The sequence below is a fragment of the Oncorhynchus gorbuscha genome, linkage group LG24 (assembly GCF_021184085.1).
Source record: "Oncorhynchus gorbuscha isolate QuinsamMale2020 ecotype Even-year linkage group LG24, OgorEven_v1.0, whole genome shotgun sequence".
In the NCBI taxonomy this organism is placed as follows: Eukaryota; Metazoa; Chordata; class Actinopteri; order Salmoniformes; family Salmonidae; genus Oncorhynchus; species Oncorhynchus gorbuscha.
In genome coordinates this window covers 31747920-31774793 of record NC_060196.1, presented here as the reverse complement: position 1 = coordinate 31774793, position 26874 = coordinate 31747920, and the positions used below count along the sequence as shown (strand labels likewise).

The 26874-nt window shown below is 42.6% G+C and overlaps 2 protein-coding genes and 1 long non-coding RNA gene across 4 annotated transcripts in view; 1 reads left to right on the top strand and 2 right to left on the bottom strand.

The window, feature by feature from the left end:
* Window positions 1–2820: 2820 nt before the first annotated feature.
* LOC124012679 (ubiquitin carboxyl-terminal hydrolase MINDY-1-like) lies at window positions 2821–15940 on the bottom strand. The gene is made up of 11 exons (XM_046326546.1): window positions 15501–15940; window positions 14864–15174; window positions 13763–14748; window positions 13065–13122; window positions 11121–11185; window positions 6480–6638; window positions 6270–6372; window positions 5724–5866; window positions 5297–5494; window positions 4829–4987; window positions 2821–4280 (listed from the first exon to the last, which is right to left on the bottom strand). The coding sequence occupies exons 3-11, from the start codon at window positions 14450–14452 to the stop codon at window positions 4200–4202; spliced, it is 1656 nt and encodes a 551-aa protein (XP_046182502.1). The 5' UTR covers window positions 14453–14748; window positions 14864–15174; window positions 15501–15940; the 3' UTR covers window positions 2821–4199.
* Window positions 15941–19819: 3879 nt separating this feature from the next.
* LOC124013432 lies at window positions 19820–21648 on the bottom strand. Of its 2 annotated transcripts, none has more exons than XR_006834865.1 (3): window positions 21373–21648; window positions 20238–20366; window positions 19820–20115 (listed from the first exon to the last, which is right to left on the bottom strand). It is a non-coding gene; the product is annotated as an uncharacterized LOC124013432 (long non-coding RNA). The 2 variants fall into 2 exon arrangements; XR_006834864.1 differs by having other exon boundaries at window positions 20264–20366; window positions 21373–21644.
* A 456-nt stretch (window positions 21649–22104) lies between these two features.
* The window catches only part of LOC124013431 (exopolyphosphatase PRUNE1-like), a 37069-nt gene continuing 32299 nt past the window's right edge, over window positions 22105–26874 (top strand). The window contains exon 1 of the mRNA XM_046327777.1: window positions 22105–22594. Coding sequence (XP_046183733.1) covers window positions 22343–22594 — 252 coding nt within the window. The 5' untranslated portion in view covers window positions 22105–22342. The remainder of the gene's footprint in view (window positions 22595–26874) is intronic.

Here is a 26874-nt window from a genome sequence, read left to right as displayed (position 1 = left end):
GTAAGATTCTCTCACTACGATGGCCAAACTCCCTTCTCAGGGAGAGCAGAAGATAGACAGAACGGCTCTAAAAGAGGCGATGAAGAGAAAGAACATGAAGGGTGGAGAAGAGAGCGCGCCAACAATGAAGATCGCCGAGAAGGAGAACGACATGTAGTGTGCAAAGATAACGAGCTTGGCGATAGAGGGTCGAAGAAATGTATTGCCACCTGAAGTTCTGAGAGGATGGAGGAAGACATTGCAAACAGAGCTGAAATCAGCGAGATCGGAGTTGGAGAGCCAGAAGCAAGAAAGAAGTCCAAAACCAGATGGAGAACTGGCATCATCCCCAAATGATGCTACAGAAGGACCTCCAAGATTTATCACAATTTCTACATTGGACCCTGACAATGGAAGAAAAGAATCAGAGGCTAACCCATGAGTTGGACTGTAAGCCAGAACAAGGAAGAGTTGAGACTCCAAAAAAATTGAAATTAGACATGGCGAGGAAGATAGAGATCTAATGAGTGCCACTAATGATTGGCTCCTCAAGAGAGACGAGCAACAAAGAGAGCCGGAGGCCACACGGCGCAAGATCCGTTCTGAGATAATAGACTTCTTTATAAACAAGTTATAAATACATTCTAATCCATACAGTTCAATGTATTAAATCCATAAGCAGCTCTCTTACTGCTCAGAAACTTCTCTAGACCTTTTCCCACACTCCCAGTCTAGCTAATCAAATATTATTCTTTGTTGTACAATGTTTAAGAGCTACTGTTGAGAGTTTACAGCGTCTCCATATACATCCTATTTACAGATGTCTGCCTTAGAAACCCTGAAAGACACATTTGAGTGTGAAAAACCCAGCAGAGTTGCAGTTCTTGACACTCAAACTGGTGCACCTGGCACCTACTACCATACCCCGTTCAAAGGAACCTAAATATTTTGCCTTGCCCATTCACCTTCTGAAATGGCACAGCTGCAACATCGAGAGCATGGTTGCATCACTGCCTGGTACGGAAACTGCTCACCCTCCAACCGCAAGGCACTACAGAGTGTAGTGCGTACGGCCCAGTACATCACTGGGGCTAAGCTGCCTGCAATCCAGGACCTCTACAGCAGGCGGTGTCAGAGGAAGGCCCTAAAAATTGTCAAAGACCCCAGCCAGAATGTTCTCTCTACTACCGCATGGCAAGTGGTACCAGAGTGCCAAGTCTAGGACAAAAAGGCTTCTCAACAGTTTTTAACCCCAAGCCATAAGACACCTGAACAGGTAATCAAATGGTTACCCGGACTATTTGCACTGTGTGCCTCCCCCAACCCCTCTTTTACGCTACTGCTACTGTCTGTTCATCATATATGCATAGTCACTTGAACCATATCTACAAGTACATACTATTTCCATCAGACCGACTAACCGGTGTCTGTATTTAGCCTCGCTACTTTTTCACTGTTGTTTTTATTTCTTTACTTACCTATTGTTCACCTGATACCTTTTTTGCACTATTGGTTAGAGCCTGTACGTATTCATTTCCCTGTAAGGGCAAAACCTATTGTGTTCAGCACACGTGACAAATAGACTTTGATTTGAGATACACAATCCATGTCTCAAGGTTTAAAAATCCTTCTTTAGCCTGTCTCCTTCCCTTCATCTACTCTGATTGAAGTGGATTTAACAATTGACATCAACAAGGGATAACTTTCAACTGGATTCACCTGATCAGTCTGTCATGAAGAGTTCTTAATGTTTTGTACACAGTATATCTCGCTCTCTCAAAGATGGAGCAGAAAAAGTTAACAAGATGGAAAAGACAGAATAAAGCCAGAGGCAGGAGAACAAAAAGAGGCATCAAAGATATGGTGTTTCAAGGCGGCCTAGAAGGGACTTGAAGGATTGGTTGTACGAGTCGATTATGTGAAGTAATTAATGATATTTACCAGGCAACAAATGAGTCATTGAACACCATGATAATTTGTTTAGATTTTCCTTTACTGACATGACAAATTAAATTCAAAGCAAGAAGTGGTGACGATTAACACTTGGCGTCAAGGCGTGGCCTATTTCTGTAGTGTTGCTGAAAGCCCCTCCCCCTAAAGCTACTACAAAAGGCCCTGTATAGCCGACAGTCTCAAAACTGAATTAACTGCCAGAACTTTATTCCTAAGCAATGTAAATCAAATGCAGACTTCTCATAGTTGGTTCAAGCACCAGATTTGCTTGAAGGCCCAGTGCAGTCAAAAACGTGATTTACCTGTCTGAACAAATGTAGACTGAACAAAAATATAAACGCGACATGTAAAAAGTGTTGGTCCCATGTTTCATGAGCTGAAGTAAAAGATCCCAGAAATGTTGCATTCGCACAAAAAGCGTATTTCTCTCAAATTTTGTGCACAAATTAGTTTACATCCCTGTTAGTGAGCATTTCTCCTTTGCCAAGATAATCCATCCATCTGACAGGTGTGGCATATCAAGAAGCTGATTAAACAGCATAATCATTACACAGGTGCACCTTGTGCTGAGGACAATTAAAGGCCACTAAAATGTGCATTTTGTCACACAATGCCTTAGAGGTATCAAGTTGAGTGGCATGCTGACTGCAGAGATGTCCACCAGAGCTGTTGCCAGAGAATTTTATGTTAATTTCTCTACAATAATGTCATTTTAGAGAATTTCTATCTGTAATAATGCCCGTTTGTTGGGGGAAAAAAACATTTTGATTGGCTGGGCCTGGCTCCCAAGTGACTGGGCCTATGCCCTCCCTGGTCCAACCATGACTGCCCCCTGCCCTGTCATGTGAAATACATAGATTAGGGCCTAATTTTTTTTCTTTCTTTCAATTGACTGATTTCGTTACATGAACTGTAACTCTTTAAAATGATTGAAATTGTTGCTTTATATTTTTGTTCAGTATATATATATATTTATTTCCACACTGATGTTGGAATAATACTGTTAAATTCAGAAATGTTAGCCTGTGGTTTTGGGATGACATTTGGGCCTGCCTGAAATGGGTTAATAGACCAATAAGAAAGCGTTCCAAACCTCTCAGCTAATTTTCAGGTTTCCCCTCCCCACTCAGGACCGTTTATCTGCGAGTGGTCTATCAAAATTCTTGCTCCAGAAATTGCTCTTTCCTAAGAAGCTATTTGATTCTTTTTGACATTTAAAATTCTTACCTTTCAATTATTTAAAATTTAGATCAAAACAGCTGCATTGGACCTTTAATGCGACTCTTATTCCCATATAGTCATCTTTAACCCTCCAATGATCTCAAAAGTCATCCACAAAAGATGCTCCAGCAGATCCCCTTCACTGCCCATACTATTCTACTTCTGCATAATTCCTCCCTGCTACTAACTACAGCATAGTACACTATATGACAGGGAAAGAAAAGCCCATGCTTACTCTAGCAGATAGGACTTTGGGAGAAAAGGCCATCTCTTCGTTCGTTCGTCGGGCTTGCAGAGCCCATTTCTCAACCCAGGCATAATTGTGCATTGTTCTGTATAGGACAAGAATGTACTCGAGTTTCCATCATGGCTTAAATGAGTCAGATGACAACTACCCTACAGTTTGCTTAAAAACAGATCTTTCTAGGGCGAGAAGGTAGCAAGAAGGGGGGGGGGGGTTGTCTTTGTGCTCTTAATTGAACTTTTTTTTGCCATTTCAAAAGTTGCATCATCCATTAAGATGCATCAGTTGGTCAGAGTAGTGACTTCCCTTTAAATTTAGACCTTCACTTTCTGTCCACTTAGCTTACAAAATCAGACCACTGTCTACCTCGTTGCCATAGAAACCAAACAAGATCACAGTTACAAACTTCGCTCATATTTCTCAAGAGGGGCAGTGATAGCTGAATAGAAGACAACCCCTGATGTGTGACTCTACCTGGGTTGTGACGTGTCTTGGTTATGATTCTCTGCTGTAACCAACCAATGGCATTGGATTTCCTCTCTGCAGCCTCAATTCACGTTTAGATTCTGTTCTGAGGTCTAGCAAAGCAGGACTAGTACTGCCACCTTCTGGCCTGGATGTTCAAAGAAGAACAAGGGTGAGAGATGGGGAGGTACAACCTCGAGGTTTAGTGTGAAGGGTGAGTTTGGCATTGAGATGGCAGGGGCACAATCCCCTAACTGTGTGTGTGTGTATGTGTTAGGGGTTGGCTTAATGCAATTAAGTGCAGGCTCATGGGGGAATAGGGTAAGTTTAGGTGTCGCTATAATATGGCACAGTCGGAATCATCCTTTTTCTCCCGTCTCCTCTGACCTCCCGGCTTGGCTGCCAGTTGACGTCTCACCTGGAAGCAAAACAAACATTCATACAGGAAATGGACAAGCTGCTATGTAGGACGTTTGTGAATCAAAGATAGCAGAAAGTTGCCTTTTAACCTAGTACCAGAACAGCACTGCACCGTGGTGAAAGAATGCAAGGAGTCCTCCACATTTTCTGCTCAAATAAATTGTAGTGTGATGGAAAAAGCACCAGGGGACACTTTCTTTACCAATTGTCTATACCAGTAGTCAAACATTTTCAGCGGGGACTCCATTTTGTCAGCCTGAATTTCTAGGGGACCTCATTTTTTTTGCAAACCCACATCTAACGACAATCTTAAAAATAACCTTATCTTCATAACATTCATCTCTTATCCAAATTAAAAGAAAATACATTTACTTAAAACTGTTTTTTATTTTATTCATGGGGAAGTCAACTGCAGTTCCCCTTCGACTTTTGAATATCACAGGTCTATACTGTTGTATTGAGTTCATCTTTCATACTGTTGAAGTAAAGCCTAGAGAGGGCACCATCTTTCCTTCTAGTAAATGTCTTGATAGTGTGGTTGGTTACCTGCTGTGCTGGGGCCTGGGAGGGACCTTGTTTCTGCTGCTGCTGCTGCTGCTTCTGGTACTCCTCCTCCTGCAGCCGTCTGGCCAGGTCCAGGTCACTGAGGGGCCCCGGAGCCACCCCCTGCTGCTGCTGCTGCAGAGACATGGCCACCAGGTAGTCCTGGCAACCAAGCATACACCAGGGGGTGAGTGAATGGTCATGGAAATGTGCATAGAGGCTGAAATCCTTAACATCCATGCATGATTTACAGTACATACAGATCTCAAGTTAGGATTACGTTAGACACAGACAGCATGGTAGTTTTACACATAAAAACCCTTAACTATCTAGCTGCAGCAGAAGACATGGAGATGGTCTCTGTGGCGCATTGGATACTGCCCACTGTATCTGGGTACTTCTCAAATAACAGGTATCCTCAAACAAAATGGTGGCGGTGTGTTGTGGAGCTGGGGGGGGGGGGTCACTGACCTGGTCGATCTGTCTCTGCTGCTGCTGGGGCGTGAGACTGTCGGGCTGTGTCACGAGGACGCTCCTCTGGGGCGGGTGGCACAGGCGGAAGTCTGAGTTGCAGAAGTTGCCGTCGCCCTCCACGTTGTGTAGGCTCTCCCACACTAGCCCCTCCTCCTGCAGGAAGCCCTGGTCTGTCACCAGCAGGTACAGGTGGCCCTGTGGGGTCACAAGGTCAACTGTTAGAAGTCATTCACTGGGGGGGGGGGGGGGTGTTGTGCTACTGCAGGGCGCTTGAGGGAACGTTACAGAACGTGCTACATGCCGCTGTCATGTAGAATACAGTCTTATCTATATATGCCATTTCTATCTGCAAGGTTCTATATGTTGCACTCTATAGATTGAGCCATTGGTAAATTCCCTTACCAACACGCACACACACACGCACCTTGTGCTTTATCATGGTGCTAAAGTGGTTGTTTCTGAAGAATACGGACAGCTCGCCCTCCTTGACTTTAGTGTTGAGCTCACAAAGTCCGTGGTACGATAGCTGGGTCGCTGTGCACTCCAGAAACTGCTCTGCCACCAAACCTGAGACGGAGAAGTACCAGCATAAGAGAGTAAGGGGAATAGCTGCATTACAGAGGAAACAGCCAAGTGAACAGAATGCAATTGGGATAAAATGATCAACTTCCCATCAAGACCTACATCAATAAAACCAGTTTATTAGAGCTGGGCTTGAACATAAGTCTTCACCACCTATAGCTCACCAGGACAAGGGTTGGTGACATCTCAAATGTATTTTTACCTTTATTTAACTAGGCAAGTCAGTTAATAACAAATTCTTATTTTCAATGACGGCTTAGGAACAGTGGGTTAACTGCCTGTTCAGGGGCAGAACGACAGATTTGTACCTTGTCAGCTCTAACCACTAGGCTACCCTGCCGCCCAAAGTAAGGATTCATGTCAAGTAAGGATTCAGAAGGTCCTGTACCTTCACTGACACGGCTGCTGTCTTCTGAATGCTTGTAGCCGATGATCTTCTCTACCAGCTGGTTGTAGCTTAGCTTTCCCACCGCTGCCACCATCTCAGGGCTCTGGAGAAAGAAAATACTTTGAAACTGAAGCCCAAAACAAAGGGATTTGGGGCATTAATTGTGAAAAGAGGGCTTTCACCTTCACATGTTCTTCAAATTTTGCTTACCTGAGGGTCCACCAGCCAGCCATGGTAGAGCGGGATATCCAGCAGGTCAAAGGCGATACACTCTGGTGTGTACTCAAAGTCTGACACGCCTGTGAAGCGCACGTTGACGTCAAGGCCCGTGGACAGCTTTGGCAGAACTGCCATGGCATCGCTCATGTTCTGCGGATTCAAAGATAGAACATGATGCATATTAGAAAACTACATGCATATTAGAAAACTACAGATGTTGGAAACTGAGTCGATTACAGTCGATTTCGAGATTAACGTCTAGAATTGAAGATCAGACCATTTAAGAGTCATTTGAATTAATATTTTGTGTTGAGATGGAACTTGTACTTGCACACAATGTAGAGTTGGTTGCACAGAAGTCCAGTATCAGCTGTTCCTAAATCATTTTCTCATATGGTTTACACCCCAGTTCCATTGACATGTAAGGTATGAGAATGCTGAAGGATAAAGCTTAGTGGATGTGCAGGTTAATGTTTCAAAGAGACCTGCACTCTCAACCATACCTAAAAATGTCTGTCACTGTCGACTCCTATAATATGGTGTTTGAGTGAAACTGAGCAGCAAACTAGAATCCTCTGAGTTTAGCAATGAAAACATAACCTTGGGTTTTCCCTTACTAAAGAAAATATTGGCCGACCGAAAGAAGTCAGTTCTTTCGACCAATCGATTAGTCAATTTTAAAACGTGTATTTTTCCATATGCATACACACCCTGTGTTTAATAAGATCAACTATATGTATTTAGCTTGTCTGACGCTTCAAGATCACTGATGAAATATGACACAGACTCAACAGGGAAACAGAGATCAAGATAACCAGAAAAAAAGAAAATCCTCCTCCCATTACGTCTTTCTCCGATTCTGCCGTTACTCTCCTGAAGTTGCTGGTAATAGGCTACACGAGGAGTCGGGAAAGTCTCTCACGTGGAATGCCAATTTATCTTACCATTTCTACCGATCTGCGTGCCAGTTATGGTTTTCATTTTCATTTCATTTCTACTAAAAACGTCTTCGTATCTCAAAATCATTCATGTGGTTAATGAAAATTATATCCAAATCTAAATTAAACAAACCTAAAAAGTAACTTATACTCCCAACTGGGCTATGTAAAAAAAAAAAAAAAAAAATGCCTATAAAAGCCAACAAATAAAAACATTGCAGTCTGTAGGTAGAAAATATCCTGACAAAAATAGGCATGGACCGTCTGCAATGAACTTAAAACATTCTGGGCCCTTAGGAGTTTAGTGTACCAGTGAGCTCCGACAGACACAGCTGTAGGCAATTTGCGCAAGCGATAAGAAGTTATCAGTTTGGCCTATTTTAAGACGTTTCCACTGGATCAGAGCATGACATTTTTCCCTTTCTCCCCGAGTGGTTATCGAAAGGGAGAGAGCTGGAAAGATTATGAAAATACATTGAGGAATTGTCACTCAATGGATGTAAAAATAGACTTTGTTCGCTTGCTGTTTGAGGAGAACATTCACACGAGAACCTCCACAGGTGGTGGTGCATTAAGCCAATCAGAAATACGAACACCAAATGGGCACATTTATATGCCTACATTTGCAAGCAGGCCAGGTAGCATATAGACCTACTTCTATGCGTAATCAGGTGAGTGTCCTTACTCAACATTGACAGGAGTGCTCCAAACAAAAGACAATGACAAAATTGACAGAACTCGTAAATGGAATGAAATAAACCATAACTTGTTTCTCAAGTGTAGCATAGGTTGTGAACTACGCAAACAATGTGTCCACTCCAACAATGAGAACAGTAAAATACTGGAATAATAATATATTGAATGCATTAACGTAACCAAACAAACATTGTAGATTACAAATTTAAGCAATTACTGGTAAATTAACTACAGGTGATATACCCTATGTAAATGGGAATTGATACACTAACAATCAAATGCAAACAATTCACACAATGAAGTTATGAAACAATGAATGTGCACAAATGGGCGGGAGAGAGCTGTGCATTGTGCAGCCACACTCCCTTTCTTTTTGGACTGTGGCATCCCTGCGGCCTCCGCAATGGACTAGTTCACTGAGATGGGGGCAAAGAAGACCGGTTTCTTGTGCAAAATAAGTGTGTGTATGTATGTATGCTTTTTCAGTTCTGCCCACAAATTTTCTATGGGATTGAGGTCAGGGCTTTGTGATGGCCACTCCAATACCTTGACTTTGTTGTCCTTAAGCCATAACTTTATGTATGGATGGATGTATGCATACATACATGCCAGTTGAAGTCAGAAGTTTACATACTCCTTAGCCAAATACATTTAAACTCAGTTTCACAATTTCTGACATTTAATCCTAGTAAACATTCCTCGTCTTAGGTCAGTTAGGATCACCACTTTATTTTAAGAATGTGAAATGGCAGAATAATAGTAGTGTGATTTATTTCAGCTTTTATTTCTTTCATCACATTCCCAGTGGGTCATACACTCAATTAGTATTTGGTAGCATTACCTTTAAATTGCTCAACTTGGGTCAAATGTTTTGGGTAGCCTTCCACATAAGTTTGGCCCATCCTCCTGACAGAGCTGGTGTAACTGAGTCAGGTTTATACGCCTCCTTGCTAGCACATGCTTTTTCAGTTCTGCCCACAAATTTTCTATGGGATTGAGGTCAGGGCTTTGCGATGGCCATTCCAATACCTTGACTTTGTTGTCCTTAAGCCATTTTGCCACAACTTTGGAAGTACGCTTGGGGTCATTGTCCATTTCGAAGACTCATTTGCGACGAAGCTTTAACTTCCTGATTGATGTCTTGAGATTTTGCTTCAATATATTCACATAATTTTCCTTCATCATTATGCCATTTATTTTGTGAAGTGCACCAGTTCCTCCTGCAGCAAAGCACCCCCACAACATGATGCTGCCAGCCCCGTGCTTCAAGGTTGGGATGGTGTTCTTCGGCTTGCAAGCCTCCCCCTTTTCCTCCAAACATAACGATGGTCATTATGGTCTATTTTTGTTTCATCAGACCAGAGGACATTTCTCCAAAAAGTATGATCTTTGTCCCCATGTGCAGTTGCAAACCGTAGTCTGGCTTTTTTATGGCGGTTTTGGAGCAGTGGCTTCTTCCTTGCTGAGCGGCCTTTCAGGTTATGTCGATATAGGACTCGTTTCACTGTGGATATAGATAATTTTGCAACGGTTTCCTCCAGCATCTTCACAGGGTCCTTTGCTGTTTTCTGGGATTGATTTGCACTTTTCGCACTAAAGTACGTACATCTCTAGGAGACAGAACGAGTCTCCTTTCTGAGCAGTATGACAGCTGCATGGTCCCATGGTGTTTATACCTGTGTACTATTGTTTGTACAGATGAACATGGTACCTTCAAGCGTTTGGAAATTGCTCCCAAGGATGAACCAGACTTGTGGAGGTCTACAATTTATTTTCTGAGGTCTTGGTTCATTTCTTTTGATATTCCCATAATGTCAAGCAAAGAGGCACTGGGTTTGAAGGTAGGCCTTGAAATACATCCACAGGTACACCTCCAATTGACTCAAATGATGTCAATTAGCCTATCAGAAGCTTCTAAAGCCATGACATTTTATGGAATTTTCCAAGCCGTTTAAAGGCACAGTCAATTTAGTGTATGTAAACTTCTGACCCACTGGAATTATAATTACAAGTGAAATAATCTGTCTGTAAACAATTGTTGGAAAAATGACTTGTGTCATGCACAAAGTAGATGTCCTAACCAACTTGCCAAAACTATAGTTTGTTGACAAGAAATGTGGAGTGGTTGAAAAACAAGTTAATAACTCCAACCAAAGTGCATGTAAACTTCAGACTTCAACTGTACATACATACACACACTACTGCTCGACAAATAAAATTGGTAGAACAACAGCCTATAGACCAGTGGAATAATTGGGTTCACCCGTAAAGGAACCAGATTGATTAGCTCTGAACTGCATGTGTGTCAGAGCCAGGTGGTTGGATCATGGTGCTTACAAAATCAAAAACATGGGTTTGATTCCTGCATGAGCCACACATACCAAACAGATGGGTTGACTCAGAAGTCACTTTGTATTAAAGAGCTGCTAATTAAAGAGGTGCTACCTTGCCACCAATTTGTTTGATGCTTACACCTTACTGTACATTTTTGGTACAGTAATTTTGAATCATTGTTGTTCCCTAAACTGCTTATTGTGGTACTCTAGTGGCAGCTGGTGTGACTTAGCACTGATGACACAGGCTTCTGCCTCTGCTGTGAACTCCACTTCCCCTTAAAAATGTGTCACAAACTTGCACCCAACCACACCCACAATTTTGTGCACACAGCTACAAAAAGATAGACCTGTGGCAGCTGCTGAGGGGAGGACAGCTCATAATAAAGGCCAGAACGGAGTAAATGGAATGGCAAACACACGGAAACCATTTGTTTGATTTATTTGAACCCATTTAACTTATCCCGCACCAGTAATTACCACGAGCCCCCCCCAATTAAAAAGGTACCACCAACCTCCTGTGAGGTAGACAACACAGACAGAGCTGCACCTGCAGACGCACACGTCCAAACACAAATACACACACGCTAGTGCAGCTTCCGAAAAACATTCAGACACGGACCAACCGTGTCACAAATAAGCCAAGTGGACAGATGTGTGTTTACCTGCTGAAAGTTGAGCTCCATTCCCTCAGCCTTCTCCCTGGGTTTGATGGACAATACGCACTCTCCTGTGGCAGAAACGCAAATTGCAGGAGTATGAAAACAAAATGGGTACTGTGGTTCTCAGACAGTGAGTGACCAAACAGAAATGCGTGTTATGATATACAGTGGTGTTCAGAAAGTATTCATACTCCTCGACTTACTCCACTTCGTTGTGTTACAGCCTGAATTCTAAATTTATTATAGGTTCTCATCCATCTACACACACAATACCCCATAAGGAGAAAATGAAAACATGTTTTTAGAAATGTTCACAAATGTATTAAATTAAATAAAGATCTCATTTACATAACAATTCACACCGGAGTCAATAAATGTTATATTTACCTTTGGCAGTGATTACAGCTGTACAGTCTTTCTGGGTAAGTTGGTTGTTGAGCATTGATAGATAGCCAAGTCTTGCCATAGATTTTCAAACCGATTTAAGGCAAAACTGTAACTAGGCCACTCAGGAATATTCAATGTCATCTTGGTAAGCAACTCCAGTGTATATTTGGCCTTGTGTTTTAGGTTACTGACCAACTGAACGGTGAACTTGTCTTCCAGTTTTCCTCTTGGATTTGGCCTGTGCTTAGCTCTATTCAGTTTCTTTTTATCCCAAAAATCTCCCTCGTCTTTGCCGCTGACAAGCATAGCCATAATATGATGCAGCCACCACCATGCTTGAAAATATGGAGTTATACTCGGCGATGTGTTGTGTTTGACCTGAACATAATGTTTGTATTCAGGACATAAAGTTTACTTTTTTTGCAGTTTTACTTTAGTGCCTTATTGCAAACAGGATGCCTGTTTTGTAATATTTTGATTCTGTACAGGCTTCATTTCACACTGTCATTTAGGTTAGTATGGTGGAGTAACTACAATGTTGTTGATCCATCCTCCGTTCTCCTATCACAGCAATTAAACTGTTTTAAAGTGACTATTGGCCTCATGGTGAAATCCCTGAGTGGTTTCCTTCATCTACGGCAACTGAGTTAGGAGGGACACTTGTATCTTTGCAGTGACTGAGCGTTTTTTTTGTACCCATCTACCAATAGGTGCCCATCTTCGCATGGCATTGGTCTACATGGATGAATCTGTTTGAACTTCACTTCGACCTTACCAATACAGTGCATTCGGAAAGAATTCAGACCCCTTGGACATTTTAGAATAAGGCTGTAATGTATTAAATCCCCACCATCTGTGATTTAATCCATTTTTGAATAAGGCTGTAAGGTAACAAAATGTAGAAAAAGTAAAAGGGTTCTGAATGCACTGTAATTGTATGTGTGGGGTACAGATGAGGTAGTCATTAAAAAAAATCATGTTAAACACTATTACTGCACACAGTGAGTCCATGTAACTTATGTGACTTGGTAAGCACATTTTTACTCCTGAACGTATTTAGGCTTGCCATAACAAAAGGGTTGAATACTTGTTGACTCATGGCATTTTCCCCTTTAATTCAGTTGTAAACATTTCTAAAAACACACAATTCCACTTTGACATGGTGGGGTATTGTGTGTAGGCCAGTGACACAAAATCTCAATCTAATCCACTTCAAATTCAGGTGGTAACACAAAAAGTCAAGGAGCGGGAATACTTTCTGAAGGCACTGTATTTCTCCATGGTAAATGGTCAAAGTTGACTGCTTGTTCAATTTGCTAGATATTTCAATGACTTCAGCCCTTGGCTCCTGGAGCCTGTGATGATCTTTAATTTACTGCCTGATAATATGCAGTCTCTTTAGTTACTCGTATTTTCATGCATTGGTTGCATTTTCATGTGTTCATGACAACCTCAGAACAATGTAGGAAAATTTGTTGTTTACTGGAAGTTACAAAGCAATAACTTCAGTGTAACAAAGTCTGTATGGAAGCACAGTCAATACACTTCCTTGTTTCTTACCAAGGTGAGCCATCAGGTCTTCTGTGGTGACTACTTCTGTCTGGGCGGGTAGCTTGGCCTGAAGACAAATCACACATGATTATAATTTGTAAGCACTTTTCTTGACCAATGTTCATTAAACAATAGACTCTCTGAAGCTGCCATCCTGACATTTATAAATGTAAATTCTGTGTTGCGTCGATTTTGAAAGATGTTGATGGTACAAACAATATTATAGGATTCAGAAGGCTTTGGTGTTCTCTTAACTACGGCTCATCACACCCTAACGTGAACCTGTAATTCCCGTTTCTAGAAACTTCCCTCACGCCTGTGTCAGGTCATCCTCACCCTTATTCTCAGTCACCTTAAGGCCAATTACACATCTCAATTGTCTTAAGTACTTCATCTGCACTGATCTCAAAACATATGACAGGGTAAAGCAGTATATTTTAGGACTATTGGAGGATTTTGCAATGTACATCTCAATAGTCTAAAGTAGCCTCCTTTTTTGGGCTCTTTCCATTGATCTGCACTGATCTGAAAAGAAATAGACCAGTGAATGCAAAATCCCCCAATAGTCCTATAATATACTGCTTTACCCTACCATATGTTTTGAGATCAGTGCAGATGAAGTAGGCCTAAAACCACTTAAGACAACTGAGATGTGTAATCATGGACCCCATTAGTCCTATATAGCTGTTTCTACAGTCCAACAATACCTTCCAGCGCAGAAACAGGGTGTTCATGATGGCCAGCAGGGGACAGGGCCCGTTCTCACTCTGCGTGATGATGGGTGTCTTCTTCTCCTTCCAGGTGATCCATTTCACAAAGTAGTAGGCCGGCGTCATGGGCTCTGGGGCGGCGGTGGCCCCTCCCGTGGCAGCCAGGACGTCACTGACCAGGCCGGGGACATCAGCAGAGGGGGAGCAGCCCTCGTCGCCCAGGGCAGAGTAGGACGACAATGGCTCGTCATTCCCGGTGTTGCCCTCGAAGAACTCCAGGCTGCGGATGGAGAAGGAAGGAGAGTCGCTTGTAGCCGACTGGCTATTCTCGTCCGGCCTTCCAAACATGGCCTCTGAGCTCTCCCCATTCACTTCGGTCAGAGTTTGGCTCTGCGGGGTGGATTGAGCGTCTTCTGTTGTGCCGTTTTCAGACACGACGGCACATGTGGCGGCTGGCGTGAGTGCGGTTCCACTGTGTTTGCCAGAACCTTCTGCTTCCATAATTGGGGTCTTGACTGATGGGACTTCGGTGGAATCTTCACGGTCCAAGGGCTCTGCTTTGTGGCTTTCTTTAGCTACAGAGGACCCTGGTGCATGGCCACCCTCCTCAGAAATGGCCTCTGTCAGAGAGCAGTCATCTTTGACAACGCTCAGGAGCTCTTCTCTGACTATCTCAGAATCTGCCATAGCCGGATAATGTTCAACGTAGCCCTTAATCAATAGAAAATAAGGCCAAGTCGTCGGTAAAGACTACTTCAGGCTTAGGCTGTATAAGCATAGAAAAACAAACTCAGCCCTTTACATTAACAATATTCAAGGCTTTAAAAGTTGGCAGTGACCTTCTAGGTGAATCTTGAGGGAAATCTACTCGACAATCAGTTCACTGGTATTCCTGAGTAACAGTGTCCTTAGTTTGCAAAACAGGGTTGATGGACGGCTACAGCAGAATCCACAGTCGCTCTGTCGGTTTTATGTCATTCAGACTGTAAGACAGAGTGGATTTCACAAAACTCTACAAGATTTCCACAAATATATATATATATATATATATATATATATAATCTCAATTTAACCTTAACAAAAGTACAATTATCTTACAGAATTTTCAGCACGGCCTCTTTCCATTTCCATTCTACAGCTGCAAACTAGAGCAAAGTTATCTTTGGGGGAGGCACAACTTATCTGGTTATAAAAGTTGTGCTTTTCCTGACTATACAATGGAATACACCAGAGAGATGGACAAGTTACAAGGGAGATGGAGCTGGTCAAGCTTGTCCCTTGCCTCGTGACATGGATGACTCAGTATGTTTCTAGGATATCAAATGCGGCATTGTTGACTTCTTAGCTTCGTCTGAAAATATCAGCTGGTGAATTCGAGTAACCATATTCTTTAAAAAATGGTACCATACCTGCAAGACAAATATCAGTCAGGGGAAAAACGTATTCTCTAATAACACAAATTCTTATTCAAACTATGTCATAAGACTGACCCTGGGGGTTGACCAAATACTGAGAAGGTAACGCTAACTATAAAGCCGGTCTAGAAAATGTTGCATCTGCCAACTAGCACCAGAACTGACTACTGTCCGGACTATAGCTGGCTATAGCCTCGTGGTGACGCTCAGAAATTGATAACGCCCATCACTAACGTTACCAGGCAATGACAATCTTGCTGCTGTTGGCAGCTTGCTTGCTAGCTAACGTTAGCTGACCAGCAGAAAATAAAATAACTTACCACGAAGCCAGTTGACAGCGTAAATGGCAACAACAACAAAAAAGTAGTGAAATTTAGACTGTTATTGGTCCAATCAACAGAAAACGTTTAACGAGCTTCGCTGGCTGACAGCCATACTATTTACATTCCACTGTCTCCTCGTTCGCTATCTTGAATTCGCTTCCTCCACTTCCCTTCCTCTTGTACTACCGCAACAAAATATTTGTATATCTGTGACCAGTCTGTAAACAATGACGTCACGAGCTGCATTAACCACAGGGGGGAAAGTCCTTTGTAGATGTCATGCACCAAGCTACAAACATAAAATACATTTAGTATAATATGCAAACCAAAAATATTTCGGCGAAAAAAGAAGAAGAAAATACTCAGCAAATATGCGAATTAATCCAACACTAGCTACATGCAATGATTGTGAATGTAATCTTCACGGGGACACGAATGGTTGGAGGAGAGAACTGCATGTGTAAATATACTGGTCGTGTTCATGAGCGTCATATCTCCTTGCGGTGTAGTATTGCAGAGACGAAAGTCTAAAATGTGTGTTTATTGTGTAATGGATGATATGTCACATATGTCACTGTGTGTGACTCATCTACTCATCTGTGATATATAAAGACGACGAACGCCTGCTCTCATTAATGAAGGAACTAAATAAACTAGTAGAATCGTTAAATTCCCACACAGCTTCATTTCTTCCATGTTTTTTCTTGACCATCATTCTGATTCTAAAAGTAGGATTTGTGTTGTGGAAATATGTTGTGTTGATATTGTCATGAGGTGAAAAGTATGGCACACAGCCCTGGAGGGACATGCTCATTGGGACTAATACACATGTGACGTCATGAATTTACCGGCGTAAACACAACCACTTTCGAGTGATGTGGATTCCGAGTCTTTTCAGTAAGCCGGCTCATTTGGCTCAGTTCAACTAAAAAGGCCATTCATTTAGCTCCTAAACGACTCTTCCGGCAGTAGCACTTAAAAACGTACCTAAAACCCCCCCCAAAAAATGCAAATCTCCAGAGTTGTAGACTCGATTCACATGACTTGGACTCGAGTCTGACTCCAGCCACCAATTGATGTCTTGAGACTAGAATTGATAGAAATAAAATAACTTGAAACTTGAATTGGAGCCTCAATTCTCTGGACTAGACTTTCACTTGAGACTGATGTATAGAGCGAGATAGCTGCCAATAGGTTGAATTTACATAGCGTTAGGATCGTAAGAAAATCTATACGTAAATTGTTTGGATCGTAAGAAAAGCCAGCGTGAAACATGAAAAGTAAATGTTAAATTAGAAGTGTAAACGTGCAAACCCTATGTTATGACTATGAATGAACGTTCAATTCTTACTTACAATTCTTACTTATCTCCCTTTACTCGGGTACATATCTTTTTTATAAGTACAAACTTTTGTCAGTAATGTAATGTTGCAGATAGTAACCCTTTTGGACCACACTTCATTAGAATTCTATATCATACTATGAATAGTCAGTGTGTCTACCTCGGAATTGCAGCTCAATTTCTTACACACACACACAGACACACACACCTACCTAGGAGAGACTCAAGTCAAGTGTGTGTGTGTGTGTGTGTCTGTTTTCATGAATATATAATCTGGGTCTATAAGTGTTGAACATCCAAAATATTTTCAGAAAATATATCTCAAGCAACAAGGAGATAAGATAGCATTTATGTGTTACATAAATTGCATAGTTTATTTACAAAAAAAATATTTACAAAAAAACACACTGCAATTTGACATACCAGGTATCAAGCAGAAATGTACTTGAAAAATATAAAATAATTTTGGTGCCCATCAATATTACAAAATTACTGTATCAAATGTATGCTTATATATATTATGTTAACTAATAGCAAAGAAAAGTTTTGGAATTGGCCTAATCAAGACCAAATTAAATCTGTGTGACATGATACCCTTTGGATTTATCATTTAAGAATGTCAGTGTACTAGTTAGTACACAGTCCAGGTTTTAATCATGACCTGAGGGACCTCCTAAGAGCCAAATTATCCTAGGTAGATTTAAAACAGCATAATTCTGAGGTTCTGATGAGAACTGGCAAAAGTTTTCACAAACTCCATCCATTTTGAGTGAGCGTGTCCTCCTTGACTCAACACTGAGAATTCCGAGGTGACTTAACCTGTCATCAACCATTGTTGTCCAAAGGTGGGTTTTAATCTGTTTTAAAGCTGAGAAGCTTGTCTCGCAAGAAGCACTGCTGACTGGTGTAACAAGAGAAATCTTACAAAGTGGAAACAGCTCTTATAAGACCTCTTTATAAGGTTCTAGAAACACAACAAAGTCATAGAGAGTAGACGGTCTGTCCCTTCCACTGTTCTCTCTCCTATCAAGAAGCCGCTTGGTTTGATGAACCTCATGTTTTGAGGTCCTCTAAATCTGACTCAAAGGTCTGAGCAAAGGCAAACAGAGGCTTCTCATTCAAGAATGTTGTACTCTTTGGGTTGAGAGACTGGACCCCTTGCATTATCTCGCAATTCTTCTTTGAAAAACACCTCTGCAGCTCGGCTGTGAGACTGTCAAGCTCCTGATAAAAGATAGCTCTTTGGAAGCTCTCACCATCACTTTGGTCTCTATTATTCTGTCCTACAGTGCTCATCATCAGTGAGTCGTGAAACCTTAAGCTTGTTTTAGGCTGTCTTTTACACACTGTTTGTACACTTATTTTGCAGTGCTCTGCAATCTCTTTCCATAGTAACCCTCACTTCTGTAGTCCTGTAATGTGTCTGTAAAGGCACCTACTAGATCCACAGCCCTTGCTAGGTCAAGAGAGCTTGATTGGAGCATGTCAGAAAGACATTTGGCATCACCAAGCACTTTACAAAAGGTAACCAAAGCCATATGAAAAGTAAATATATCTGATCTATCAACACTATTTTCAAGTGTGATATCCTGTAGCACTCTCAGAACTGCTGGAAGCCTGTCCTTCAGATTATGGCATTCCATGTATCTGTGTAGCCAATTTGAAATTGCTAGCTAGTTAGCGGTGGTGCGCGCTAATGGCGTTTCAATTGGTGACATCACTTGCTCTGAGACCTTGAAGTAGTGGTTCTCCTTGCTCTGTGGAGCGATGGGTAACGATGCTTCGAGGGTGACTGTTGACGTGTGCAGAGCGTCCCTGGTTCACGCCCAGGTCGGGGCGAGGGGACAGACGTAAAGTCTATACTGTTACATCTGCATACCCACCTTACATCCGTAATCTCTGTAATTCCCTGGACTGCTGCTGTGGATACAGCTCTTTCTGAACTGCAAGCCACTTGAGATAAACGTACGAGCCAGATACAAAGTTATAAAGCTTCTGCAGGAGAGCAAAAAAGTTAACTGCTTCAGGCACTGATTTTACAGCATCGACAAGAACCAAATTCAAACAATGTGCATTACAGTGCACATAAAATGCAAACCGTGCACTGTTTTTAATCCGTGCAGACACACCAGAATGCTTTCCGCTCGTGACGGATGCACTGTCATAGTCTTGCCCCACAAGATTATTTCTGTAGTCCAGGCCATGTTTTTCAAGGCAATCAATTATAATTTTTGTGAGCCCTGCTGCATCTAAGCTTTCAGCTGACTAAAAATGTATAAAGCTTTCATGGATAGTACCTCACAAATAAAGACTTAATTTTTTCTTTAAATCTTTGGTTTCATCTGCAATTACACTGAAAACTTCCCTTTCATTTACTTCTCTTATTATTTCACTTTGTACCATCTCAGCTAAGCCCTCAATAACTTTGTTCTGGATTTGGTGGCTTGTGTACTTAGCATTGCCACATGCATTCATCCTTTTCTCTATGAGAGGGTCATGCTTTGCTATTTCTTCTAAGATTGTCAAAACATTACCCTTGTTGTGACCTCTCTGCGCTTTATTTTGAGTGGCAGTTAATAGGTGCACATCTGCAATTGTTTTAATGTAAGTACAGATTTCCCCCACTTTCTTTTACCGGTCCTCATTTATGACATCTAACAATGATGAGTTGCTGTCAATAGCCCTTTTAAGCTGATTCCAAGCATACATAGCGTTGATATGATGCTTTGCCTTCGAATGGAACTTAAACCCAGAATCTTTAAACAGCGCCTTTTTCCAGTTACAAAAACCTGACTGTGATGTGAAGGCAGATTCAGGTCTATTGAACAGACAAACATGACTGTGATGTGAAGGCAGATGCAGGTGTATTGAACAGAGAAACATGACTGTGATGTGAAGGCAGATTCAGGTGTAAACATGACTGTGATGTGAAGGCAGATTCAGGTGTATTGAACAGAGAAACATGACTGTGATGTGAAGGCAGATTCAGGTGTATTGAACAGAGAAACATGACTGTGATGTGAAGGCAGATTCAGGTGTATTGAACAGAGAAACATGACTGTGATGTGAAGGCAGATTCAGGTGTATTGGGCCGAGAAAAATGCCTACAGGCGAAACAACAAGTTTAATCTTGATTTACAGAATATTCAAGCCATGAACTGTCCTTATACCAGGAGCTGTTGAAAGCCCTTTTCCTAGTACCATGCTGAGTTTTGGCAAATGTTTTCAAACACGGCAGTACAGGACCCTCTTCTCCGGATCTTGAAATGTCTGAAATACACGTTAAATAATGTGTCATATCTCTATGGAAATGAATAGTTATGGGATCCACAAGATTAGATACTAACAGCTGCTAACTAAAATGTGTAGTTTAAAGTATAGGCCTGGCCTACCATTGGGTCCTTTTGGAACAGTATACCTGGTGCTTGATGCAGTTGGGAGGGGCTCGATGACATCTCCTGACAGCTCTGGCTCACTGTCTTGCTCAGAGCCAGAAGTCTCTGTGTCATCCCTTGATACATCTATTACATTAAAATAACACAAGAACCATTAGTGTATAATCAACATAAAAATGTCACAGCCATCAAAACAAGAACACGCATGAATCAACAACCAACATTTTAAAGTGAGGCTTAAATCTGACAACATCATCTATTACAAGCTGAAGCTAAACATAAATTCTGAACTGGGCATGTGATGGACTGCCTGGTAGATGCTCTGACCCGGTGGTGGTCGACTGGGTCCTTGTGAAGTCTGACAACTGTGACTAGCCTCAGGTAGGGAGCTGCTCTCGTGTCTGGTGGTGATGCAAGGGATGGGGTCTGTTTGCACCTGATCTGCCTGTTTGTGCTTCTTTAAAAATAAATCTGATATCTCTCCCTTTCTTATCATGTTTAATTGACCCCATCGCTCCACAAATGCGCGGCCCTACTTCAAGGTCTCAGAGCAAGTGACGTCACCGATTGAAACGCCACGAGCGCGCACCACCGCTAACTAGCTAGCCATTTCACATCGGCTACATAAGCATCCAATTATCCACATTTTAGTCCAATCTCAATCTTAATTACAAATCCCCATTATCATAACTGTACCTTAAAATCAACCACCTGCCCAAAATGACTAGTTTGTTCATGGCTAGCCCTACTTTGCAGTAAGTAACTTAGCTAGCTATAATTTCTTATACCTTTACGATAGCAAACAGGCTATCTGCAAATTGTGGTCATCTTTTGTTGAGTAACGTTAACAGATTGATAATAACACATGTTTGTTTTGAGTTCAAGTACGGAAATCTAACTGAGTTAATGGATTTCAAATGACTGAATGCTAACTTGCTGAACACTGACAGCTGTAGCCTACTAGTTACCCCATATTAGCTAAACATTTGTATACTGTAACTTACGACACTGCACTGTATATGCGTGTATTACTAGCACAGATGTAAACATAATGTTTGGTTAAATTGGGAACCGATCTCTCTTATCTGATTAACTGTCTGTTAATGGAACCAAAGGTCTACCGTTAACTTACACAGCGACTCAACTTTCGTAAAAGTTATTGAGAAAACCTAAACCCGATGCTAAACCTTAAAATGTACTTCAAATATGATGCTTTCGTCAATCGCGAAAAGAGCTCGTGGAGCTGTGGAAATATTCCCTCTTCTTCTTCTGTATGTTCTTATTCTTCTTATTATTTTGTATCTCGCAACCAACGTTAATATTCTCCTCGATTTAAAAACGTCAAAATAATGCTTCTTTCAACAAGAGGTGAAATGAGATGTCAATCAGCATTAAACTGCCAGTAGCGAATTAAATATTGGGGTGGCCAATCAGATGTCAGGGGTGTCCAGTGCCACCCCGGCTCCGCCCCTGGCTACAAGGTCCCTTACAATTACATAGGCTAGTCGAAAGTTGACTAAATAATGAAAAGGGCTGTCTGCTAGCCTCAATAAATACACAAATATTTATAGTTGAACAAGTCTTTGCATGTATACATGTCTTTTTTTTCCAAACTTGACTTGAGGCTTGACTTGAAAACATGACTACTCGACTTGCTCTTAGAATGCACAAATTAGACTTTACTAGAGTCTTGACCAGTTATTCTTGTGACTCGAATTGAGACTCGGACCTTGTGACTTGAGACTTGCTTGTGACTCAAATAATAGTCACTTGGTCCCGCCTCTGAAAATCTCTAATGTGAAGCCGACAACGTTGCCTGCCATTATGTCAGTCCATGACATGCGAGACCAATTACATTTTTACCTTTCCAAATTATTACAAGGCCTGCAAAAAAAATATAAGAAAAAAAGGAACGCAATGCAACAATGTGTGGGCCAGAAAAAGTCTCTCTCCTCACTATCAATTGTTTCTGCAGTGATGAATTACAATCTTCAGATCATGTGTTTATAACCTATCATCCGCAGATAATCGTTGTCTGGAGCTCAAAAAGAAGTATAAACATTATTCAAATCAGGTCAGTCAAATGAACGTCTCTTTCACAGATGCGATTCGGTCCCCGACGTTCACCTAAAAGAGCCGTTCAAAAAGAGCCGTTCGTTCGCGAACGACCCATCACTGACACTTTGTACCCATCAGGAGCTTCTGCTTTTCAAAACGTGGTGTATGAATATTCGTCAAATTGTATATGCAGAGGACACGGGTCTGTAAATATTCTGTTTGGCAGAATATCCCGGGAGTGCACAACGCTGGCGAAAATGGAGGGGTTTCTACAGAGATGTAGCGCTGCATTAAAGGTAGGCACACATACGAATACGTTTACTATACATTGCATTGCATATTTTACAAATGTTTCATTTGCTCTGTTTAATGACTAGCCTTGTTCATCGCGTGCCCTCTGCTGTCTGTCATGCAATTAATTTACATATTCCATTTGTCTAAATTACTGTCACAGAGGCTGGTCACTTTTTTCCAAGACTTTGCTGCTTTTACAATTGAATTAGCTAGCCTATTACTACTTTATTACTATTATATTATTCATAATGTATGGATATCCTAACAACCTGTCAACTAAAATTGAGAGTTTACTGATTCATTCTCTCAAGTTACAACATAGCTGAATTGAAAAGAGACTAATTGCAGTATGGTTCAAGATTCCAAAAATCATTTTTTTCCTGAAGATGATGAATCTTTTCTTGTAAAAGGTCTGACACACAAAACACAGAGCGCCATGACTCATAAGGAGGTGGTGTGTGGATGAAGAGCTAGAATTGTCAGAGAGCAAGAGGAGGTAGAATATACTGCCCACTGGAACTTCATTAACAGCCATTGTCACATATTGCATCGTTGGTATGTTTTCAGCATATTTTGCAAGGGGTTGCCACAGTAGAGTCAGATGACCAATGCCATGAGAGGGTTAATGATTTGTATGACATTTTAGTTAAGTGCAAAGAACCTGACATAGTGGGGGAAACCCTCTTAAGCTATTCCCTTTTTTGTCCCACCCTGGCATCTAATGCACACTGTATTGCCTGTGTGTACATTCAAGACTAAAGGTGCCATGTGTGGTGGGTACCCCTTGTTTATATAGGCTATGTGGGCACACGCACACATCTCTCTTTCTCAGGCTGGAGTCTGGGCTAAAGCTCTCACTTCCAAATTCCTGTGGTCCAACAGCTTGACTGTTGTGCATGTGACATTATTAATAGTGATATTAGGTGACACCTCTGTCACTATGCCTGAATGGCAGACATCTCATCCCCCCTCCCTCCTTCCCCTGCAGCCTTGGTATGGAATGCTGCTGTCTATGGCTGTCAGGCACAGCAAAGATTTAAAGAGAAGGTGTCTAATTTCAAGGGGTCGGCGATTACTCTTGAGGAGTCACCATTAACCTGCTTTACTTTAGTTTTTTCTCTCCTTCCATCAGAGAACAGCTGTGGTGGGATAGAGAACAGCTGTGGTGGGATAGAGAACAGCTGTGGTGGGATAGAGAACAGCTGTGGTGGGATAGAGAACAGCTGTGGTGGGATAGAGAACAGCTGTGGTGGGATAGAGAACAGCTGTGGTGGGATAGAGAACAGCTGTGGTGAGATAGAGAACAGCTGTGGTGGGATAGAGAACAGCTGTGGTGGGATATCATATGGCCCGAGAGAGAATCAGAGAACACATTCGAGACATAACGTGAGACTAATCAAAACATGTAATGGGCTGAATTGAATTCCCTTCTTAAAACCCTCTCCGTAAGACACTGTACATTTATTTATTTAACCTTTATTTCACTAGGCAAGTCAGTTTAGAACAAATTCATATTTACAGTGACAGCCTACACCAGCCAAACCCAGATGACGCTGGGCCAATTGTGAGCCACCCTATGGGACTCCCAATCACGGCCTGTTGTGATACAGCCTGGATGTAGGCTTAGTTGTAGTTTGTAGTGGGCTAGTTGTAGTTTGTAGTGGGCTAGTTGTAGTTTGTAGTGGGCTAGTTGTAGTTTGTAGTGGCCTAGTTGTAGTTTGTAGTGGCCTACTTGTAGTTTGTAGTGGCCTAGTTGTAGTTTGTAGTGGTCTAGTTGTAGTATGTAGTGGCTTAGTTGTAGTTTGTAGTGGCTTAGTTGTGGTTTGTAGGGGCCTAGTTGTGGTTTGTAGGGGCCTAGTTGTAGTTTGTAGTGTCCTGGTTGTAGTTTGTAGTGTCCTAGTTGTAGTTTGTAGTGGCTTAGTTGTAGTTTGTAGTGGCCTTGTCATGTTTGTCATTTATTGTCATGTCTTGTCCCTGTGCTCCCCATGCTATTCGTTTCCCTCTGCTGGTCTTGTTTGGTTCTATCCCTCTCTCTCCCCCTCCCTCTCTCACTCTCTCGCTCTCTCTTCTCTCTGTCGTTCCGTTCCTGCTCCCAGCTGTTCCTATTCCCCTAATCATCATTTAGTCTTCCCACACCTGTTCCCGATCCTTTCCCCTGATTAGATTCCCTATTTATTCCTTTGTAATCCGTTCCTGTTCCGTCGGTTCCTTATATTGTATATTCCATGCTGTGATTGCGTTTCGCCCTGTCCTGTCGTGTTTTCTGCCGTGATTGTGTATCACCCTGTTCTGTCGTGTTTTGTGCCTTCATCAGACGCTGCGTGTGAGCAGGTGTCTCAGTCGACTACGGCCTGCGCCTACCCGAAGCGACCTGCAGTCTGTGGCCGCTTCTCCAGTTGTTTTCCCCTCTACAAATCTAGAGGATGTCAGTTATTCCGTTTTGAACATTATTAAACTCTGCTTCTGTTAAGTCGCTTTTGGGTCCTCTTTTACCAGCATGACAGAAGGAACCGACCAAGGAATGGACCCAGCGACTTCAGACGCTCGTTACACTGCCGTCGAGTTCCAAGGAGCCATGCTCGGCAGACACGAGCAGGAATTGTCTGCTGCTCGCCATGCCGTGGAGAACCTGGCCGCTCAGGTTTCCGACCTCTCTGGACAGTTCCAGAGTCTACGTCTCGTGCCACCTGTTACTCCCTGGCCTGCCGAGCCTCCAGAACCCAGGGTTAATAACCCACCTTGCTACTCCGGGCAGCCCACTGAGTGCCGCTCCTTTCTCACGCAGTGTGAGATTGTGTTCTCTCTCAACCCCACACATACTCTAGAGAGAGAGCTCGGGTTGCTTACGTCATTTCACTCCTTACTGGCCGGGCTCGAGAATGGGGCACAGCTATCTGGGAGGCAAGGGCTGATTGCTCTAACAGATTCCAGAACTTTAAAGAGGAGATGATTCGGGTTTTTGACCGTTCAGTTTTTGGTGAGGAGGCTTCTAGGGCCCTGGCTTCCTTATGCCAAGGTGAACGGTCCATAACGGATTATTCCATTGAGTTTCGCACTCTTGCTGCCTCTAGTGAGTGGAACGAGCCGGCGCTGCTCGCTCGTTTTCTGGAGGGACTCCACGCAGCGGTTAAGGATGAGATTCTTTCCCGGGAGGTTCCTTCAGATGTGGACTCTTTGATTGCTCTCGCCATCCGCATAGAACGACGGGTAGATCTTCGTCACCGGGCTCGTGGAAGAGAGCTCGCATCAACGGTGTTTCCCTGCTCCGCATCGCAACCATCTCCCTCCTCTGGCTTTGAGACTGAGCCCATGCAGCTGGGAGGGATTCGCATCTCGAATAAGGAGAGGGAACAGAGGATCACCAACCGCCTGTGCCTCTATTGCGGAGTTGCTGGACATTTTGTTATTTCATGTCCAGTAAGAGGCCAGAGCCCATCAGTAAGCGGAGGGCTACTGGTGAGCGCTACTACTCAGGTCCCTTCATCTAGATCTTGTACTACTATGTCGGTCCATCTACGCTGGACCGGTTCGGGTGCTACATGCAGTGCTTTGATTGACTCTGGGGCTGAGGGTTGTTTCATGGACGAAGCATGGGCTCGGAAACATAACATTCCTTTCAGACCGTTAGACAGGCCTACGCCCATGTTTGCCTTAGATGGTAGTCATCTTCCCAGTATCAAGTTTGAGACACTACCTTTAACTCTCACAGTATCTGGTAACCACAGTGAGACTATGTCTTTTTTGATTTTCCGTTCACCGTTTACACCTGTTGTTTTGGGTCACCCCTGGCTTGTATGTCATAATCCTTCTATTAATTGGTCTAGTAATTCTATCCTATCCTGGAACGTTTCTTGTCATGTGAAGTGTTTAATGTCTGCCATCCCTCCCATTTCTTCTGTCCCTACTTCTCAGGAGGAACCTGGCGATTTGACAGGAGTGCCGGAGGAATATCATGATCTGCGCACGGTCTTCAGTCGGTCCCGAGCCAACTCCCTTCCTCCTCACCGGTCGTATGATTGTAGTATTGATCTCCTTCCGGGGACCACTCCTCCTCGAGGTAGACTATACTCTCTGTCGGCTCCCGAACGTAAGGCTCTCGAGGATTATTTGTCTGTGTCTCTTGACGCCGGCACCATAGTGCCTTCTTCCTCTCCGGCCGGGGCGGGGTTCTTTTTGTTAAGAAGAAGGACGGTACTCTGCGCCCCTGCGTGGATTATCGAGGGCTGAATGACATAACGGTTAAGAATCGTTATCCGCTTCCCCTTATGTCATCAGCCTTCGA